Source organism: Caretta caretta, chromosome 8, assembly GCF_965140235.1.
Source record: "Caretta caretta isolate rCarCar2 chromosome 8, rCarCar1.hap1, whole genome shotgun sequence".
Classification (NCBI taxonomy): domain Eukaryota; kingdom Metazoa; phylum Chordata; order Testudines; family Cheloniidae; genus Caretta; species Caretta caretta.
The window spans coordinates 103,754,824-103,777,690 of record NC_134213.1 but is presented as its reverse complement, the minus strand read 5'-3'; the positions used below and the strand labels follow the sequence as shown (position 1 = coordinate 103,777,690).

Genomic DNA, 22,867 nt, shown 5'->3' with positions numbered 1-22,867 from the left:
TCAGGGGTGAGTTGACTACCCAGGTATCTCTGATCCAGCCATATTTGTCCATGGGGATCTATATAGTTTGCTATAGAACACCCAGGCCTCTGGAAGATTCCGCACAGTGGAAGAGTCTCGCTCAACGTGAGCCAGGCTCAATGCAAAAATCCATAAATTGTTCTTACCAGCCAGTCTCTCCGCCAGCGTGAGGGCATGCACCGAGGGTCTGTAGTCAGGGGCGTGCTGGGCTTGTTGTGCTGCCTGCTGGTGAAGGTTGTACATGGCACTCAGAGAATTCATGGCGTGAAGAGAGTAACCATTCACTCCATAGTGCTGCATGGTGGCCTACCCCTAAAACAACCCAAGCAGAAAAGGCCTGGTTAGAAACTCATTCATTCCAATACAAAGGAGTTATTTAGAGGGAAGTTCTGTGGCCTGCTTACACGGGTGGTCAGACTAGACGATCGCTGCCGGCCTCTCTGAACAGTCTGATTAGTTAGATCCTTGGAAGCTTTGATGTGAAATACAAATAAGGCTCATGGGTCTTGACCCAAAGCCCACTGAATGAATGGCAAGGTCCTCGAACTGCGGTGAGCTTCGGGACCTGAGACAGCGATGCTGAGGTTAAAGTCAGCAATGAAAACAGCACGATACCTGCCCTGAGGCCTACCTGCCACCGTAGGAAACAGCATGTGAATGTATCCCCCAAAATAGTATTAGGAAATAAAAAGAATTTTTCCAAGTGACATTTAAATGAAAGGCAAAAAAATTGTGTGTGTGTGTGAGAAACTTGTGGTGAAATTGCTGATAATTGAGTGTATCTGGCATTTGGAGAGACTCAGTTTCCCCAATATCAAGGACATGCTTTGTAGACTATCCAACCCCCGCTCCCCTGTTTTTTTCTGCTATTTACTCACTGGGCAACCTCAAAACAAGTCACTTTACCTTGCTGTGCCTTAGTTTCTCCATCTGTAAAATAGGGCTAATACCAATCTCATGGCGGTGTTGGGAGGTTGAATTAACTCATGTCTGTAAAGGAATTTGAGATCCTCTAATAAAAGGTGTTAAATAGAGATGAAATAGCAGTCACCAAGTGAGGATGGAGAAACTACAATAAGAGAAAGTGGCTGGGACAGTTCTCTTTAGGTTATTTACCAGCTTAAGATAGTGGCTGCCTGAGAAAGAAAACCATGGAGCTACCATCAGGTGCTGGAGGTCATGCCCAAGTCTCATTGACCTCAATTTGAGGTCTGAATCTGAAGGCAAAAGTTTAGCCCAAATCTTATCTTTGCATAGATCTATTGTGTCAAATAAATTAACCATCATTACTCAAAGAACAACAACTTCTTTCTCTAAATTTCACCTTTATCCCTAACAAGTTTTCATTTTTCTATGTAAAAGATTTATACCACCAAGGAAAGGAATCTCAATACACAGGAGGGAGTGAATCCTCAGTCAAAGGTCTCATTGCCTGAGGACTTCTGGAATGCAAATCTAAACCTAAACTTACAAGGACTTCATAAGGCATCCATAGAACTTTTGTGCATCTGGAATCAGAAGCTGTATTGCTTTCTATGGGAGTTTGCAACAGAGTAGGATGTTTATGGGATCTCACTTACTGAGCAAACTAGGTGTCTTTCACTCGTGACTAGAATCAAAGACCTATTCAGCTATCTTGTTCTTTTGCTGCATCGATGTTCCTTACCACAGAGATATTTCCATAGGTCCGAAACATTCTTGAGGCTTTATACAGTGCTGGAGTAATTTTGTGCAATCATGAGACAAACTGAAATCAGGACAGATAGGATTAACAATAGGCAGACTGGAAATATGCCTGTTTTCCACAAAGCTCCATCCATATTGTCGCCATTGAAGGAAAGGCCTTTCTAATACGCTAGACGAGTTACTCCATGGAAACCTGATCCAAGACCAGCCATATCCTGGACCTAGATTCAGTTTGTGGTGTTAGAACCTTCATACTGAACAGTTCTAAATTCACTTCAAGGCTGTTCTTCAGTCTTATATTTGAAGAAAACTAGCTGGCAGCTCAACATATCGCCCACATCACTCATGCTATAGGGTAAATTTCTCTCTTGCACAGACAGTGCACACAGAACCTATGTGCTAATTTAAGCCTTCAAAATGGAGCTTAAGTGGGATTTAAGCAGTGCAGAAGCCTTCTGCTAGTCTTCCGTATATGGGGACATTTTCTAGTAGCGTACACTAGTGAACAGGGCCAGAGAACTCAGAACCCGAGTCTGGTATAGGTAGCAGCATCAGTGAGTATTTGGGCCAGATTCTTAGTTGGAGTAAAAATAAATAATAAGCCGGGTAGCTCCACGGAAGTCTGTGGAACCAAGACAATTTGAACCAGCTGAGGGATCTGACCTTGGGCAGCTTCTGCATTTGCTCATCCAACTTAAAAGCTAGATTTGTATTTACAAACAACTGTAAGCCAGGTTCATGATCTGCATAGGAGGTTTTCAGAACCAGAGCTTGGATCAGTTTATTTTCTAATGCAGTTTGTACACCTTTGGCTGTAACTTAGAATCCCAAATAAACTGGTGTGTTTGGAAACCATCACTGAAATGGAAATTCCCCTTGCAAGACAGAATTATTGGAGAGGATTCTTCATGGAGGATAGGTTCATCAATGGCAATTAGCCAAGGTGGGCAGGGATGCAACCCCATGCTCTGGCTGTCCCTAGCCTCTGTTTGCCAGAAGCTGGGAGTGGGTGACAGGGGACAGATCACTTGATGACTGCCTGTTCTGTTCATTCCCTCTGGGGCACCTGGCATTGGCCACTGTCAGAAGCCAGGATCCTGGGCTAGATGGGCCTTTGGTCTGACCCAGTGTGGCCGTTCTGATGTGAGGCTCCATAAAGGCCCACTTTTTCCAATGGGAAAGCATTTTCTTTGGTAAGATTTCTATTTATTTGGTTGTTAAAAGGCTTTTCTCTGTGTTAAACTCTTCTTGCTGGCCTGGAAGAAAAGGCATACATTTGAAAAAGGAGATTTACAAATAGTTAAAGTAACATGAAACCAGTCAATAGATGTTCCAGTTTTCTCAATAACTGTCTGGAATGCTGCATTGGCAGATGACAGATGTAACTTCTTTGTAACCGTGCACAGTAAATACAGATTTCAGAGTAGCAGCCTTGTTAGTCTGTATCTGCAAAAAGAAAAGAAGTACTTGTGGCACCTTAGAGATTAACACATTTATTTGAGCATAAGCTTTTGGGAGCTACATGCATCTGATGAAGTGAGCTTTAGCTCACGAAAGCTTATGCTCAAATAAATTTTAGTCTGTAAGGTGCCACAAGTCCTCCTTTTCTTTTTTTAGTAAATACAGAGTGGCAGACAGAGTAATATGAAAGAGCCGGCTGGGATATCGGCATTCTGTGTTCATAGGCTATTTAATCTAGCAGATGTGAGTTAACCGAGATCGCACGTAGGCCCGCTTTCGTTGTCATTTACCTCTATGCACATTCCAAAACGGAATAAATTAAATATTTAAAAGACACAATGCAGCGATTTTTTTTTAAATTGAGAAGGCCATTCATCAAGCCACCGCTGGGTTTCACAAGCTGTCGAATTGTGCTTACATTGGTTAAAATAATCTTTATATTTCATTAAGCAACCAAATAAGCTGATCCTCCCCATCGGCTGTATAGATGGCTTTAATTTTCAAAATCTGCAAATGCATCTTTTATGTCTCTCTCTGGCTGGAGGGTCTGGGTAATAACCACAGCCAATTGGAGAATAAAAGCAGAGTTTGATTAGGTGTTACTTTGTGTAAATTAACGCCGGGCAGCAAAGGAGCAGATCCTAAGCTGTCATTGATTAAATGGGGCTTGGACCTTCATCTTCTAAATAATAGGGTGTAGCTTTCCTTTCCTATGCAACTCCTGCATGTGCATGCCACAGCTGCCAAGAGGGGTCTGAGTCATGAAGAAAGGAAATGGGGACTGCGGGGGGGTGGTGGGGGGTTGGTTCTTATAAATTAGTTGTCTGCAATGAGTGTAAACATTATAGGGTCCAGCCATGCATTCCTTGTGCATCCAGAACTTCCATTGGATTTTGGGGTTGGGACTTAAAAGTGTGTCCTGCTGCTATATGTAGCGCACACTGCAGGGAACAGTGGGTTTTACTGGAGCTGAGCAGAGTAGTAGGGATTAGTAAACAAAGATGTTTTCAAGGAAAGGCTGACATTTACTTCCATCGGGCCTGGTCCAACTCTCTAGCTAACTGAGGATTGCAAGGTGCTCATTGCTCTCAGCTCAGTGATTTCAGCTGGGGTTGATGCTTATGACTTTGCAGGATTGGGCCCTACGTGTATGCTTTTTGTTGGCCTGATCCTTCAGCCATTACTTACCCAAGTATCCCTCGCTCATGCAAATCACCCCTTCTCAAGTCAATGGAATTACTGGTGTGAGTGGGAATGGTGGGTTTAGGTCCCATGTATAGTGAGCGACTATTACAGTAAGTGGTACAGTTTAACATAGCTTCCCTGGGATGTGGAGAGCCAGATCCTGAGCAGGTGTAAATCACTGTGGTTCTGTTTACACCAATTGAAGATGTAGCCCATATGCTTGTGTGAATGGGGAACTTTGGTCGGGCTAGAGTCTCAGGGGATGTAAGCAGAGCTACACTGATTTACACTAGCCTGACAATGTGGCCCTATATATTTGTTCAATGAGCCAGGGCCAAAGTTCCCAATCAGAACTGCTGGATAGGCATTTGATGCAGGTATCCAGGGGTGTAATTCTGTCCTAAGTACAAAATGTGCAAAGTAAACACACAAATGTCTTGCGTCCTCGTTAAAGGGTTTCGTCCTGGGTTGTTGTTTTTTTTTTTTAAATTATTAAAGTAACTTCCTGGAGGTTTTCTAATAAAAAATAAAATGTCTATTTAAAAATGTAAATATACACTTCGTCAATATATTCTATATTGGTAAACACACACATTCTCACTGAGATGTTCCTGATAGCGTGAAGAAAAGCTAGAACTAAAGATTTATTACAGCACTGAAAAATCTGAGTGTAGAAATATTTTGTACGCTTGCTTTAATTTGTCGTTTGATTAAAGTGCCTCCATTATAGTCTAAGTGAGCAATCCATATTTAAATATAATTTACATGAAACTGACAAAGCAAAGTCCATTAAAAAAAATATACTCCTTCCAGCCTGCAAATCCAATTTATTTTCCCATTCGAACCTCAAGAGAAAGTCTGAGGTCTTGTCTACACAGGGAAATTGACCAAAAGAGCTATTACAGAACAAGCTCCTTGTGTGGACCCTCTATTTTGATATAAAAGTCACTTTGTTCGGGAATAATTACTCCACTTTGGAAACAACTAATTATTCTAGAATAGTGTGATTTTTATTCCAGAATAGAACACCCCCATTCGGCGCTATTCTGCAACAGCTTTTCTGGTCCATTTCCTCATGTAGATAAGCTTTCTCCTTCTGCAGGGCTTATCACACATCCTGAAATTAGATGGGAAAGATGGTCTTGTGGTTGAGGCACAGTGCTCTGAGCTGTGTGGGGTTCTTGGAGCAGTCATTGTACTTCTATGCCTCAGTTTCCCTTCTATGAAAGGGGATAATCGATACTTCCCCACCTCACAGTGGTGGTGCAGGGCTTAATCCATTGATATTTGCCAGCTGCTCAGATACTACAGTGATGTGTGCCATGGTAATGCCTATTTAATAAGCGCTGAAAGTTTACATTTTGATGCTAATAGAGCAATGGCAGAAATAATTCCAGAGCCATAGGTGGACTAGTGTTTCTTTCGTGGTGAAAGCATGTAAGGAGAGGAGGTTAACCAGGACCAAAACACACTTAGGTCTCTCTAGGCTCAAAATCAGCAGATTGGGTTGCACCTCCGAGCAAAGTGCAGTCTGCATAATTGTAAAAGCCAGTGCAAACTGTGAAAGTGCTGTGTGGATCACAGGAAGGAGCAATCGGGCACAATCTACGCCAGCTGGATTTTCCAGCACTCTTCAAAGGTAGCCTGTGTGTAGATTGCACTGAAGTATAATATTCTGTAGGTGACAAACGGGGATATCTTTGGCCCCTGGGAGAAAAGGCTGCAGTCTCCTAGCCAGATGGGGATGATCATTAAAAACACCCAGCCACCTCCCAGCAGAGCAAAGGACTCTTGGCTCCTGTTGCTATGGGGGGAATCCAGGAGCAGCCTGCACAATCCCTCAGGTTGGGGACGTCACTAAAGGCACAGGTAAATGAATGTTAATATGGAACTCAGTGGAGCGTCAACTTAGATCCGTCATCTCTGTCTGTTCCAAAGCCCACTGGAGTCAGGGAAAAGATTCCATTGGATGAGATCTTCTGGGTATTTATACCATGCTCCTCACTCCAGTATCTGATAACCTAGCCACCTGCCACTAATTAGTTTGCAAAAGCCCAGCAACTTCAACGGGAGATCCAGGCACAGAATGATGGCAGGGTTTACAGTGCAATTACAATCAGGTGAGTGACTGTCAAAAACGTGCTCCTTCTTCCACAACAGAACTGCTCCGGGTGTGTTAGGAGAGCTATGTTTGCTTAATGCAGTGACAAAAAATAAGCTATTGATGGATTTTTATTTTTTTTTTTTTAGCAGCATTACCTCTGCAGAATAAAAGCAGCCATCGGAGATGGAGTCTAGCCTGGCTTGTGCATCATAGACAGAATTCTTAACTGAGTTCCAGTTTCAGAATCTTTATTACTAGGGATGACTCATGAGCCTGAAAGAACTCAGCTTGATTTCCAGGTTGAGTTTGCAGGGTTAGCAGTAAATGGAGCAAATTTAGCTCCATATTAACAATGCATTTAATCATGCAGGATCCCTCACTAAAAGGGCACAGAAAAATCCATTTGTTAATATAGTGCTCAATGCAACTCAAATTTTGGGTCAGCAGTTTGGGCCTGATTCAAAGCCCACCGAAATAAAAGATGGTATCTCCATATTCATAACACTTTTGTCACAATCGCAGCCAGTCAATAAGGTGCACTGAAAATAAAATTATGGCAAGAAATGGGAATATTCACCCATTTTTATTAGCTTTTTTTTTATTCCCTTTTTTAGGGTACAGCCACACTTTAAGTCAGTGAGACAAATAGCGACTTGCTCTGCTTATGCTTATCTGACAAAATATATGCAAAAAGGCACATTCTAACCCCAGATATGACGTTTTGTACGTCTTTGGTGCTGAATTCATTACGTGTCTGGGGAGCTCTAAATAAATGACTCTTGCAAGACATGTTCCGCAATTTCTTCTTTTATTTCTTAAATCTTTAAGATCCAGATGGTTCAAAATTCACATCATATAATAAATAGTAAGTCTTCAATCAGTTTTGTTGCTCTTGTGAGAATGTGCTGAATGTCTAAGGAAACTTTTTTTTTTTTTGCAGTGGATGTAGTATAAATAACTATTTGAAATATGGCAAAACCATCATTTTCCTCATTCAACCTTCAGAGAGAGTGAGGGTTATGCATCATAAAAATGAAATTCAAAGGATTTTGTTAAAATACTGGAATAAAGGTGTTATTGAGGACAGCTCTGGAAAGTGAGGCACTCCATTCTGAATTACCTGCAATATTTTTACACCTGTGTAATTACAGGGACTTAAACTGAGATACCATCCCGGTTTGCACTGATGTGAATGATCCCAGAATTAAGCTTCATCTGTTCAGCTAAGTGTAAACCCACAGAAAATAAAAACAGATTTCTACATGGATTTTTGTAAATTCTATCCAAACTTCTTGCAGATGATTTAGATATAACCACCCCCATCTGGTCTCTGCCCCCATCCCATTCATTTCCAAGGTCTCTTAAAACCATGACAGTATTTTTCATTTTAAGAAAACAATAATGAGATCTTGAAGTATTTTAGTGAGTGAAATTTTGAATTATTTGCATATAGGCCCAGTACACTAGTCTCTTGTATATAAATACGCAGAATAAGATATTAGGCAGATTTTCATCTTAATTATATTGTCCAATAGTTTTGAGAGCTATGATTAAGGAATATCATAACAAGTATATTTATAAAAAGAACAGGAGGACTTATGGCACCTTAGAGACTAACACATTTATTTGAGCATAAGCTTTCGTGAGCTACAGCCCACTTCATCAGATGCATTCAGTGGAAAATACAGTGGGGAGATTTAGAGACACAGAGAACATGAACCAATGGGTGTTACCATACACACTGTAACGAGAGTGATCAGGTCAGGTGAGATATTACCAGTAGGGGGGGACCTTTTGTAGTGAAAATCAAGGTGGGCCATTTCCAGCAGTTGACAAGAACGTCTGAGGAACAGTGGGTGGGTGGGGGGGAATAAACATGGGGAAATAGTTTTACTTTGTGTAATGACAAATCCACTCCCAGTCTCTATTCAAGCCTAAATTAATTGTATCCAGTTTGCAAATTAATTCCAATTCAGCAGTCTCTCGTTGGAGTCTGTTTATGAGGTTTTGTTGTTGAAGAATTGCCACTTTTAGGTCTGTAATCGAGTGACCAGAGAGATTGAAGTGTTCTCCGACTGGTTTTTGAATGTTATAATTCTTGACATCTGATTTGTGTCCATTTATTCTTTTACGTAGAGACTGTCCAGTCTGGCCAATGTACATGGCCGAGGGGCATTGCTGGCACACGATGGCATAGATCACATTGGTAGATGTGCAGGTGAACGAGCCTCTGATGGTGTGGCTGATGTGATTAGGCCCTACGATGATGTCCCCATATGAAGTATATTTATAATGCTAATCGTTTTCACTCTAGGTATCATACCAGGATCTCTAGGGGTATCATAAATGTTCCACAAACCTCACAATACCCTTATGCGGTAGGGAGCTCTGATTATATTGATTTTACAAGTTTGTATGCTGGCGTGCAAAGGAATGAGAGAACTTGCACAAGGTCACCCCGCCAGCGTTTGCCAGGCTGTGCACTTTTATCATGACTCTTATGATACTCGGCATTTTCCCCCCAAAGCCCCAGCTCCTGAAGTCATGTGACTATGGGAGACTCTCTGCTTCCATTTAAGGAAGCAAGTTTCTCGTGTTCCCAGAGAAAGAGAAGCATGAAAGTGTGGCCCAAGGCAAATAAAAGGAACCTGCAAATATGATTTTTAAAAATCTTGATTTTTGAGCCAATTGTCTGATTCTGGGGGCTCAACTCCTGATTTTCAAATGCTTAAGTTTGGCAATACCAGATGGCAAGTTACTTGGGACTAGCACTCGAGTGTTGTCTTGACACCTAGTCTCTTATTTTGACCACACTAGTTGTCAACTGAATATTTCAATTGTGTGTTTACAGGTACAGTAGGTTTATGTAAATATATATTTTATGCCTCCCTTTCTTTTCCCTTATTCTTACCCTAAAAATGAAACCAAATAATTGGGAAAATGTGTCCATATAGTTGCAATCTTATTCAAAGCTCTTACATTCTTAGTCAAAGTAACAAGGGTTCCTTATCTGCCAAAGGAAGTTAAAAGCATTAGGAATTTTACTCTGGATCCAAACTGAGGCTAGGTCTACACTGCTGCAGGATCGACGCTGCGGCGATGGATGCACCAGGGGTCGATTTAGTGGGTGTAGTGAAGACCCGCTAAATCAACGGCGGAGCGCTCTCCGGTTGACCCTGGAACACCACTGGGAATGAGAGAAGTAAGGTAAGTCAACAGGAGAGTGTCTCCCGTTGACCCAGTTCCATGTGGACACCTCAGAAAGTCGACCTAAGCCGTGCTGATTCCAGCTACGTTATTCACATAGCTGGAGTTGTGTAACTTAGGTCGATTTACCGCCGTAGTGTAGACACAGTCTTCGAGTCCCATCCTGCTTCCACTGAAGTCAACAATAGAACTACCACTGGTTTCAGCCATGAAGGATCAGGACAAAACTGAAATGTTTGAAGACAGTTTTCATAAGGATAATGGTAAATGTGCCGTCGTGGAAGTTAAATCTGTAACGCTGCTTGATCTACTGGGTTATAATATAGTGTTTGCAGCAGAACTGTTGATGAGGAGAGCTTGGGTTGCATTCTCAGATTTAATGGAGCTCAAATGCAAATACTCCAGTAGCCTGGTCGGTTATAAATCTATGTCACCGGTAGGTCTGAAGGCCCATAAAACTCAAGCCATGTTGCACCTTTTTGGTTTGAAATAGGACATTGGCTCACAGCTGTGGCTTTCATTAGCATTAAAGCACCGTGCAATCAAGTGACTGTCAATTTACAAGCAGTTTAGATGTGTAACCTGACAGTTTATATGCAAAAAACCAAAGAATCCACTCTCATGTTTCTGGCTGGCAGTTCACAAGTCTTGTTTGCACAGGTTTGTCTGGCTGATGCCTACCACTCCATTTGTTTCTGTAAAATGGGCTTACTTTAAAGGCAAATGACATGACTTTTCTGAAAAGTGGCAGGTAGGGTTTTCAAAACTGCATAAATAGGCAGGTCTAGACCTTTTCAAAGCCCACGGTTCTGTATGGATGCTGGCATCCAGCATGAGAAAAGTTCTGGCTAATTCTGTCTGCAAAGTAATTGTGACTGCAGTGTATTTGACTCCTATTAAATGGAAGATCATGCCTCAGTGTTAGCTTAGGGTTTGATCCTCTGAGATGTCATCCTGATCTCTGTGGGAGTTGAGAACACCTTGCCATGATCAGCACCATACAGAATTGGGCCCATGGACACTTGCCACTAGAGAACCTGGGTGCCCATGTTTGTCTATTTCTGTGCCAAAATGTGGCTTTAGGTGCATGGAATTAGGCACCCTGCTTGAACCTACGGCCCCTATTTGTAATAAGATGCCTCCTTGGAGAAAAAACCCCTCAATGCTCCAGACTTGGGGCTCTGATCTTGCAATCAGCTATGTAGCCTCGTTGATTCGTTACGTTAAAGTAGAAGTGGTACCACTCTTTTTACAGTTGTTCACATAGATGCTGGAACTAGGGGTTGAAGCGGTTTCTGTTAGCTGCAGGGTTTACGGTTTGGTTCAATGGCTCTCGGCACTCCCACTGTGCAAGTTGTTCCGGCACCTTTGGACTTGTTCATAATGTTGGCAAATAAATTATTTTTGAGTTGGACCTTATGATGACTCTTGGAAAGCATCCGGACATTGGAGTTCAGTCTATGTATGTTTTAAATGTATAGCTTTCCAATGTACACTTTCCCCTTACATTCTGATCAGAAATCTTTTGCACAAACAACTCACCCATAGCTAAATCAATTTAAAATTTAAAAATTGCTTGTTTTCTAGATTTCAGAGAGATCTAAGGAATAAGCCAGTTTTGAAGAAATCTAGTTCAGAAGCGGAGAACTTAATGAGCATAGAAAGATTTTTTTTTCCCCATGGATGTTCAGAAGAATAATAGGCTTAAGGCTTTATTTGGTTTATTACTGCTAATAATGAGGATGTGATGCACAATGGACTTTTCTGTTAGGTGTTTCTGCTCATACTAAAGCTGGTTTGGATGAATGGGATGCCATTAAGTGTTTTACCTTATTCTAAACTTGCAAAGATGTGCCAAATACCAGGTTACTTAGGGAGGTTGTGGAATCCCCTTCTTTGAAGGCTTTTAAAGAGCAGATTAAACAAACACCTGTCGGGGTGGTCAGGTATAATCCTGCCTCAGTGCAGAGATGGACGAGATACCTCTTGAGGTTTCTTCCAGCCCTACGTTTCTAGGACTGTCCAACAATGCTTACAACTCCAGGACATTTTAATGTCCCAGGAGAAGAAGCTTTTGTACGTAACTTCTTTCCTGACCTTTCAGTGCTTGATTTCACAATTTTGGCATTGGATTAATGCTAGTTTCCCTCTTGCCCATGGAATAATCTTTAAACCATTTCTGCTGTGGTGAATACTCAATGACCAGTTCAGGAGGGGGAAAAAATTATTGTGGCTATTTGTGTGACCTTAATTATGGGATCAATACTTTAAATAATAGCAACATGGAAATAAAGCAGATGGAGATAACTGTAACTTCATCTAATGCTTCCCATTCCTCTAAGCACTCAGATACTGTGATGAACGCAATATAAGAATCTAGCATAGGTGGGTAAATTCTACCCATCAGCAGGCAATTTAAAATGTAGGAAGTAATGTATACCAGGCATGACAGCCCTGTGTCATTTATGTCTTACAAGGAGATGCACAGTGCTGCTTTCTCCTTAACAGACACATGTTTACTCTGTTCATTTTAGCACCACCGAAACTGGAGATAGAATAAACGCATGAGACCCATCCTTATCACTGCAGCTTTGTTGCTTACAGAGCTTTGTACAATTTAATTTTAAAAGACTTAAAACAATGGGGTTTTTACATCACTCTCTTTGGGACACTATTCCAGGGTCTAATAGACTAATCTGTTAGGATTTTTTCTCCTCTCCACCCTCACCCCATCCCATCCCATTATTCTACCTTGTATTTCACAGTGTCTTTTAGAATATCCTAAAGGATTCTTGCATGCACCCTCCAAATACAAACTAAGTAAAAAAACAAAGTGATGTTACTTGCCGTATTCTTCTCCATACCTGACAGGTTTCAGAGTAACAGCTGTGTTAGTCTGTATTCGCAAAAAGAAAAGGAGGACTTGTGGCACCTTAGAGACTAACCAATTTATTTGAGCATAAGCTTCCGTGAGCTACAGCTCACTTCATCGGATGCATACTGTGGAAACTGCAGAAGACATTATATACACAGAGACCATGAAACAATACCTCCTCCCACCCCACTCTCCTGCTGGTAATAGCTTATCTAAAGTGATCACTCTCCTTACAATGTGTATGATAATCAAGGTGGGCCATTTCCAGCACAAATCCAGGTTTTCTCACCCCCCCTCCCCAAACTCACTCTCCTGCTGGCAATAGCTCATCCAAACTGACCACTCTCCTTACAATGTGTATGATAATCAAGGTGGGCCATTTCCAGCATAAATCCAAGTTTAACCAGAACTTCTGAGGGGGGAGGGGGGAGGAAAAAACAAGGGGAAATAGGCTACCTTGCATAACGACTTAGCCACTCCCAGTCTCTATTTAAGCCTGAATTAATAGTATCCAATTTGCAAATGAATTCCAATTCAGCAGTTTCTCGCTGGAGTCTGGATTTGAAGTTTTTTTGTTGTAAGATAGCAACCTTCATGTCTGTAATTGCGTGACCAGAGAGATTGAAGTGTTCTCCGACTGGTTTATGAATGTTATAATTCTTGACATCTGATTTGAATAAATGGACACAAATCAGATGTCAAGGATTATAACATTCATAAACCAGTCGGAGAACACTTGTGGCACCTTAGAGACTAACAAATGTATTTGAGCATAAGCTTTCGTGAGCTACAGCTCACTTCATCGGATACAGACTAACACGGCTGCTACTCTGAAACCATGGATTTCAGTACACTTATTTCAGTAAAAATAAGAGTTTGGATTAACTCAAAATAAACCCAACCAGTTAAATTTGTGTAATAGATAGGTAATTGCTTTAAAAAAAATTGCAGCATTGCACTTCTTGAATTAGTTTTTTAGATCCCCATTTTTCTCTTTTTATAGAAACTCACAAAGAGGAATGGTTGCTTTCTCCTCTGTATCTTCACAATAATCGGCATCTAGTGGGCACCTCAGAAAAGTAGGTCAGCCTTAGCAGCAGCTATATAACAATGAAAATATTTTGGCTTATTTCAGTCTCTTAATTTTCATCTGCATTTTCCCTACAACAAGGTCTCCCATGATTTTGTTTTTAAAGTAGTTAATGATGTCGCTGGGACTATTCCCGTTTCACTCACCGTGATTTTTTTTTTTTTTTTACATCTAAGTCCTTCATTTAAAATCAAATGAACAATTCACACCAAAATATAGACTCCTGAACTGATCAGTGAGTATTCACCTAAGTAGGCACCTAAATAAAAGTGTCTTTGTTTCAAAGAAGTCCCCACTACCTCAGAATCCTATTGAAATCCATGGAAGCTCCAGGCACCTACCACCTTTGAAAAATTAAGCTACTTTTATTTAGGGACCTAAATATGGATTTAGGAGTCTAATTTCACGCAACCAGATTTGAAAAGTTTGGCCTAATACTGTTCATGCTGATACCGTTTTTTTTTTTTTTTTGGCAGCTTCTTTTAGCTTTGATCTCTCTGAACTTGACCCAAAAGATAAAGCTGAAGGTGAGAGAGGTCCCCATTCAGGTCCGGTGTCTTTTGAGCTAGTTCACCCTCTTTCCTCTGGTGCTTTTGGTGTTTAGGAGAGATTGCTGGTTTGAGGAACAAAATCCATTGCAATCATCCGCTGGCTACAAAACCAAATGCTGTGCAAAACTTGCCTGGCCCACCCTGCCACTGTCCCTTTCTCTGAACCTAAAGGGGAGCCTCTTCTAACATTTGGTTCTGTTCCTTTATGACACCGATAACGAGGCTGATGCCAAGGAAAGAGAGATGCATACTGCCTGCTGACTGTGGTAAGATTTGTCGGCGCACTATAGCAGGTACCAATTGACTCTCCAGAATGGTAAGGGGAGCTTCTCATTGGGACACTTGAAGATTTATTTAGATTCATTTGATCGGCTGGGAAAGAGCCACTCTGCATATAGAAAAGGAGGACTTGTGGCACCTTAGAGACTTACAAATTTATTTGAGCATAAGCTTCTGTGAGCTACATCTGATGAAGTGAGCTGTAGCTCACGAAAGCTTATGCTCAAATAAATTTGTTAGTCTCTAAGGTGCCACAAGTACTCCTGTTCTTTTTGCGGATACAGACTAACACGGCTGCTACTCTGAAACCTGTCAGTCTGCATATACTTCAGGCATCTGTGACTGTGTAAAAAGACCAGCAAAAATCTCTAACTGCAGCAGTACAAGTTAATATAACCCCCAACAATCAGCAAGGTGACTTAAAACTCAAATTCACCCCCTCCCACATTTTTTCCACCCTTACCTTTCCAGTTATTTAAATGCCAGGGAGGGAAGAGGAGCTTTGAGATGTATCCTGAAGGTCAGAGAGATGCAGAGCCCTGATCCTTCTTTCACACAAGGAAGGATCAAGAGTAACTCCATTGAAATCTATCAAGTTACAATGTTAGAAAGCTAATGTAAGGACAATCACACACCCTGATCCCCCCAGGTACTTTTCTCATGACAGTAACCTTGATTTAGATCAGGGCTGTGAGTGCAGTTAAGTGGAAATAAGAACATAAGAATGGCCATATAGGATCGGATCAATGGTCCATCTAGCCCAGTATCTTGTCTTCCGACAATGGCTGGTGGCAGATGCTTCAGAGGGAATGAACAGAACAAGGCAATTATCAAGTGATCCCCGGCTGTCCAGTTCAAGCTTCCGGCTGTTGGAGGTTTAGGGACACCCAGAGCATGGGGTTGTGCCCCTGACCATCTTGGCTAACAGCCGTTGATGGACCTCTCCTCCATGAACTTATCTAATTCTTTTTTGGAACCCAATTAGACTTTTAGCCTTCACAACATCCCCTGGCAATGAGTTCTGCAGGTTGATGGTGTGTTGTGTGAAGACGTACTTCCTTTGTTAGTTTTAAACCTGCAGCCTGGTAATTTCATTGGGTGACCCCACTTCTTATGTCATGTGAAGGCGTAAATAACACTTCCCTGTTCACTTTCTCCACACCAGTCATGATTTTATAGACCTCTGGCCTATCCCCCCTTAGTCGTCCCTCTCTTTTCTAAGCCGACTAGTCTTTTTCATCTCGCCTCAGATGGAAGTTGTTCCATCCCCCCTAATCATTTTTGCTGCCCTTTTCTGCACCTTTCCCCCGTTCTAATGCATCATTCTTGAGTTGGGGTTGGTAGAAGACACCTTTAGTTTGTACTCTGCTTGCAGCGGAGGCATGAAGCCAGATTCTGTGTTCACATTACATTGGAGTAAATTCAGAGTGACTCCACTGGGTGCACTGGCGTAAATGGAAGCAGAATCTGGCCCTAAAACTGCATAGATCGGGGGAAATGAAAAAATGGTTCTCCTGAAAGCTTGGTTGCCATTACAAGTTAGGAAGCTGCTACCAGATTCTGGTATCAGACCAGTAAAGGCGCTGACGCAGGCAAATGGTCAGCACTTAAGCATGTGCTTTTGTCCCACTGACTGCACACTCCAGGCTGAGGAATGGTTTCAAGAGGATTTAAGTATGCCTGCTTAGATGCTGTCCCAAACAAGGACTCAAAAATCAGTTAAATCTCCCCTAAAATCAATGTAGTGCTAAAAAAAAGTGAAAGCAAGATCAGCCTCAGGCCCTGGGCAATTAAACTGCCCATGTCTTCCCTTACCTGGAATCATAGGATTTGGAGTGTGATGGTGACACAATTTAAAACCCGGAGGAAGTGACACTAAAAATAAACTCAGGGAAGGAATTTTTAAAATTCAGGAGCAAATTGGGGAGGTGAAATCCAGAAATGGAAACAGAATGAGTTTAAAACTGACACCTTTGACAATCCATTGCAGTATTTCTAGTTATAAGGAGTCAGATTACAGCCAGCTAACCTACAAGTGATTGTACCAATAGCCATCTGTTCTGTGTACAGGATCTGGGGCTATTTGCTGTTGACTTGGGCTGTCCGCCTGAAATAACTTCACCCAAAGCTAGGGAGGATCCCAAGTAGGCAAGTGACTTGGAAGGTTTGTTCTTGCAGTTTTGCTTGGTATTTATTCTACTTCTTCTGGCTCCCTGTTTGCATCAGGCCTCAAACCACAAAACTGCCTTGAAAGCAATTCCCCCAAGCCCTTTCCATTATGATTGATATCACTGAATCAGCTAATAACAGATTTATTTCCTCATTTGCTTTGTGCTGCCAGCAGAAGTAGGAGGAAAGAGAGAATGGGGGAGGGGGGGAACCACCCTCAACCCCTGCCTTAGGGGAAGCTAGAGGCTACTTCTAGACAAAACTGTTATCCATTAACATCCAATTATCACTTGGTCCAAGCCATTAATTATAAATCAGCCTCCTAATTGGGATAATTAGCTCTCTGCTTCTTAATGTAGTGTGACTGATGCGTTTGGAAAGAAATGTAATCACTCCATTTGTTTAGCGTGAGGAGAACAAATCCAACTCTCATGGTTTAATTTTAGCCTTATCCTTCTCATCATCAGCATTAAAAGCTCTTTACGGCCCTATTAGTTGTTTGGGAACCATTCTTTTGATGGGCACATGCCACTTCTCTGTGGAGAAACCCCTTGGAGACAATCTCGTTTTAAGAGATCCGTTTCAAATACTTTTAAAAAGTGCAGTTCTGATCGTGGGCAGATTTAAGCTGGTTTGTTTATTCTTTAAGCAAAGGGGGTTATACTTTCTGTCTCTTCTGTATTTGTCCTCTGTTTTGTCTAGTCTCCATTTATTTTGTCTACTCTCCGTTTAATTCTTTGCTTTTCTCATTTGCAAAAGAAAATAGACCTTGCAATACATCGCAGCCCTTTCTTACCTTTCATTTCTGTGGGTTTTATTCCGGGAATGCTCTTTTTTTAGTTAGAATAACGAGATTTAAAACAGTGCGTTGACAGCAGTATATTTAGCAATTATCTGTAAACCTTCTTCCAAAAGAAGAGAGAGTTTGGGAGACGGTACGTGCTACAAGTGTGCTTGCTCTGAAGGTATTTCTAAAAGATTCGTAATGATGAACTGCAAAAGAGGGCGGCTGGGTTGTGTGTGTGTTTTTTTTTTTTAAATCCCTAAATGATTCAAGGCTGTTTGCAGTCTATGCCAAAAGGAAGATGATTCGTATGCATACACTGTCACTAATTTAGAAGGCGAAACTAGCCATGAGGCAAATGTCCCAAATGCACATTTTCTGGTTTTAAAATAAATTAGCAGCACTGTAATTCTGGGCAGTTTTCGTTGTCCTCTTGTGACTTCCTAAATACTGTTTTCATAACGTTTCAAAAATCGTTTACAGGAACCAACAAACTTTTCTGTGACTTGATGTTTCATTAATGAGGGCTGCTCAGAGAACGGACTACAGCTGGGGGGCATGATTAGATATTTATTACTGTCATTTACATGGAAAACTTGAGGAGCCAACCAAGTGGAACAGAAGGGGATTTAATTAATTATTATTATTATTATTTAACAGTAGAAAGCAGTTCAAAGATCGGGAAAGTGTCCTCATGTTGCATCACAGCAGTTGTGTGTGTTTTCTGAAGAGGTGGACAAAATGGTGTTTCCGCTTCAAAGGTGTAATCAGATTAGAGTAAAATTTTGAGAGCTAACCCTCAAACTGTCACATAATTATCCTTTCCCCCCCTCCCCCCACCCACCAGTCACCACACACTTCGTCCTGAATTTAGGGAGACATGGAAAAAGTTTTTCTGCCAGATTTGCATTCCCTAAAATGAAATTGAGATGCTGGGGGATGCATTTAGCCCAAACAGTATGCTGAGTTTAAATGACTATAACATTAGCAGTTCGGTTTTCTCCTTCTCCGAAGGTTTTATTTTGTTAAGTTGTCAACAGTGTCAGAAGTTCACCTCATCTGGGGTGATGGCCTGGGAACTGTTTTGGGGGCTTTTGTTTTAAATTATATATATATATATATAGTTCTGCCTTAACTGAACTAAACTGCTTCATCGGAGATCTAAATAATCACTCCAGAGAATTACATGTGAATATTAAGTACACCCAGGAAGGATTGAAGAATTTAAAAGGCTAGAAATAAAGTCTCCTGTTTCATGTTAGAAAAAAAGTGAATCTGAGACTTGAGTGAAATCGTTTTTAAATGATATTCCATATAAGTGTGTGTAGATGTATTTCACACACACACTTCCGATCATTGTATACACACACAGATTTTGTCTTACTTCCAAATCGGTCTCAACAGAAACATGTACAAAATGATAGATGAAAAGAGGGGTAGTTGGAGAAAGCTTAAGTGCATTCAAGCTACCGTGTGTTTGTGTATAAGCACAGATGGGATATTTTCGGCTGAAATGTCCAATAGACAAAAAGTGCCCCAAAATCTGTAGCTGGAATAATGAACCATCGCTCTAAGATAAGAATATGTGGCTAAGGAGGGGCTTTTCCTATTGGAAGAGGATTCCTTTACATCAGAAATACCAATATAAAGGTTTTACACAGGAAAAGCAAGCGCATTGGTCTTTGCCTCGTCGTTTCCCATCGTTTTGACGAGTTACATCTGGCAGAGGTTTCTGCGCCTACGTGGAGGATTTATGTTGTTTCCCCACCTGATCTGGGTGCGTCAGAGAGAGGCGGCCAAGTTGTTCGCTTTAAGCTAATTTTTTTTCAAGTCGTGCACATTTCGAATTAAAACCAGAACTCGGGACCTTTTCTGCGGGGGGCCGCGAAGTTTCCTGGCAGTAGACAGCCGGAGCGGCTCGATCGTTTTAGGATTAAGCATGCCCTTCGATTAATAATTGTATCACTTAAGAGGGAAAGCCCTTGATTCCAACTGTTATCACTTAGCTGCAGGCCTGCTTGCAGACTGCCCTTCAGAGGCACAACTGATTCCAACTTGTCCCTGTTCCTGAAGCTAGCAAAAGTTTCCGAGAGTCGGCTCGCCCCCACAAGCAGCTTCCCGTTCAGGACAAGGGCACAGAGAAAAGATTCCCATGAGAGCACCCCCCCCCCCCTTTCAGGATTTGTATCAGGAGAGCTCCTCAGAAAAAGGAAAGGCGTGTGTGTTCTACATTGTCCCTTCTGTACCCCATCCTTCCTCCCCCCCAGAGCCTGAGAACCCCACTGCCTGGTCGAGTTTGGTGGTTAAAGAACTTGACACTGTTACTTAGATGCTCACGTTTGCAGGTTCTGTAACGTGTCTTGTAATCACACGCGTGTGATGGTGCTGTGTGTAAGGGGAGAGACGTGTATCACACCCCCCCCCCACCCTGTATATGCATTCAGCACATGTGTGCTGCTGATGAATGGGAGGGTGTAAATGGCCGATTGCCTAGACAGAAGGTACTTGGCTAAACATTTACTTCCCTGCCTAAGCAGTGGCGATGAATGGATGCCGTGTCCCTCTGCCCCCATCCTTCGCCTTCCCTGCTCTATCTGTTATGCCATGGCCTGAGGGAAGACTCTGGCTGAGATGTATGAGATCTTTTGCGGTAAAATATGCATGCGGATCCCCATTTGGTTCGCCGGATAATGGAGGTGCAAATAGGTTTCGACTGCAGAGCCCTTCATTTATCAACTGCGCCTGACAATGCAAATCCTGAGTTTATACACATCCTAAGTGAGCGCTTCTCGGAGTCTTGTCTCTACCCTCCCAGCTCAAGTTCTGCGTTAGATAACTCGTGGCGAGAGAGCAGTTCTTTCCCTGCAGGGCTCACTATTACTTGTGCGGACCTATATTTAAAAGGCACGGGAGGAGGGAAATTCGGTGTTAAACTTCAGATCAGTTTGGGCTTCGTTTTAGTTTATACTCTGTCAGACGCACAATCCGAATGTTCACTCCCATTCGGATGCCCACCTGGCAGAAGAGACCTGTCCCAACCACTGCTGAGCTTTAGTGACACTGGGATCCGTCACCCCCTTTTCTTGTGCAAAGGGCTTTTTGTCTCTTCCCAGAATCTGTCTGATTTTTGCCTCCGGCTCTCTCTCACCAGGCTGTTTGGCTTATTAAAACATCATTATGTAAATAGGGTGAATTTTACAGTCTCCTACTTTGATTCCTATAAATGAAGAGATGCGTTGTTAGCTATGTAGGCCCTTTGGCAAAAAAGAAAAAAAGACAAGAGAGAAAGAGGAAAGAGAGAGACTCGAGCGGTAAAAGCAAAGTGTGTTTACAGACAAGCCCAAACCTAAACCAACCTCTCTCACTTTTCTAATTGTGTATCTGGAGCGCTCAAGAGGGAACTGCCAAAACTAGGAAGGTTGACAGACATTCAGAGATTGGAAATGAAGCATTAAAACCCATATATGTGACCTGCTTCCTTACATGCGGTGTAACCTAACCTTTAGCTAAACGAATCAGTGAGTCTGAATTTTATTCACGTAGTCATCTGCTGAAAGTTACATTTAAAAACCTGCAAGAAATTTGTCTTTTTTTTAAAAAAAGAAAAAAATACCCCACAACCTTATTTAGGAGTAAACTAATATATTCCAAATGAAGCAAAACTAGAACAAATAAAAAGCTTTCTCTCTCAAAGGGGCGAGTTAAGAGACTCCACAAAATCGGCAAGCATATGGCACAGGATTTTGATGGCACTCGAGTTGTGAGAGTGGTTCCCCCCCCCCCGTTTCCTCAATCACACATCTACATTTGATTTGCTTCCTTCAAAGGATTCGTTAGGGCATCAAATACACCCGGAGGGGTTTGAAGTGTCTACAAGGAGAAAAACAACAACTCTACACTTAAAACGTGTCCTAAAACTTTATTTGAATAGAAAGAAGCCGCTCTGTAACTCCCCTTAAGCCTTCTGCAAAATGCCTCACCCCAAACCAAACTTTCCGCGCTTATGGATCGCCTATAGCGGCAAACCATGCGTGCTAGGTAAGGAGAAGCCTACTGCTTAAGTTAAAGCGCCTGGTGACTGGTTTTTTTCTTGGAGGAGATCAGAAAGCGTCTTACCTTTTGAATGTTGTCCTAGGATCTCTTCCGTGGAACCGGTCAAGCGGCGGGTGTAAAGTCTCACTCCGGAGTGTAGCCAGACACCGGATTCGGAGCGGAGGGGCTGGGACAGCGGAGCGGAGTGGTGCCTTAAGAGCAGGAGTCTGAGCACTTTGCTGTCCCTGCCTCCCCCTTTCTTCTGTTCTCCTGCCTTGTTCCCAAGTTGTCTCAGGGTCCAGCGAAGCTGCCATCTACCGGGGGAGAGGATTGAGGAAGGATTTTTTAAAGGAGCTCCACACAGACCTAGCAGCTACCCTGCAAGATTTTCAATGGTCCTTCACCCTGTCAATCAAACCAGGGCTTGAGGATACATTTCTCTCTGCTCCCCTCCACCCCCGGTTTTCTTTTCTTTTCTTTTTTTAATAAGACTTCTTACCAGTCATTTACTCCAAGTCTAGTCAGGTGTAAACGCCTAATTCAATGACTGGGAGATAATGGGAAGCCAGTCGTGGGAGGAGGGGAGACTGTTCTGTCCTGTGTATAGGTACTGAGAGCTGGATGTGACGAATCTGGGCCATAGATTTGATTTGGGGTGGGGAAGGTGAGTACATATTTATAAACATGCCTACACACAGAGAGACACGTGTGTACATATTTATAAACATGTCCACACACACACACACACCCCTTTTGGCTGAGGTTAGGCATCAGGAGGACTCTAAGGTAGACTCCTGCTTTATGGGGAAAATCCAAACGCCCATAATGCCCTCAGATATGAATAAAGGGGCCAGTTTGGTTTCTTTCCTCGCAGGATCGCAGTGGAAACCAAACTTCTGGACACTTTCTTAAATTTCAGTGAACACAGCTGTCTTATTTCCCACACCGCGAAGACATTGGCCTGGTCTATGCTAAAAAAGCCAGGCCCACCCATCTCTACAGGCTCTGGGATGTAAACACGTTTGTTATACCAGGGGCCGATTCTGCCCTCACACGCAGCTTCTGTGTCCAAGAGAAAGCAGAAGGAACAAGGTGTATCTCGGATATTTTCTATAAGTATCACGCCATGTGGGAGTGGAACTTGCAGTTGTCCTATGCCCTAGTGGGGAATCCTACAGCCCCAACCCAGGGAAGTTTGCGGTTATCTAGATTTGTAGAGGTCGAGGTTAGTCTGGGTCTATTAGAAACATTGTCGATGTTTTAGTTGTTTTTAATCATTCTTTCTTGCAAAAGAAAACAAAGAGGATCCGGGGGGAAATTAACGAAGCCCCTTCCCCTATTGTAGGAAGACCTCCAAGGAGCACACTCCAAGCCAGGTAAGGATGAGGGAATGTGTGGTTACTTGTAGACCACTTCAATACAG

General features: G+C 42.2%; 1 protein-coding gene across 1 annotated transcript in view; it reads right to left on the bottom strand.

The window, feature by feature from the left end:
* The window catches only part of DMBX1 (diencephalon/mesencephalon homeobox 1), a 38,769-nt gene extending 17,012 nt beyond the window's left edge, over positions 1 to 21,757 (bottom strand). Inside the window, exons 1-2 of the mRNA XM_048862657.2 lie at positions 21,529 to 21,757; positions 168 to 333 (exon numbers count right to left, since the gene is read on the bottom strand). Of these exons, the coding sequence (XP_048718614.1) occupies positions 168 to 321 (154 nt within the window). The 5' untranslated portion in view covers positions 322 to 333; positions 21,529 to 21,757. The remainder of the gene's footprint in view (positions 1 to 167; positions 334 to 21,528) is intronic.
* Between the last annotated feature and the right edge of the window lie 1,110 nt (positions 21,758 to 22,867).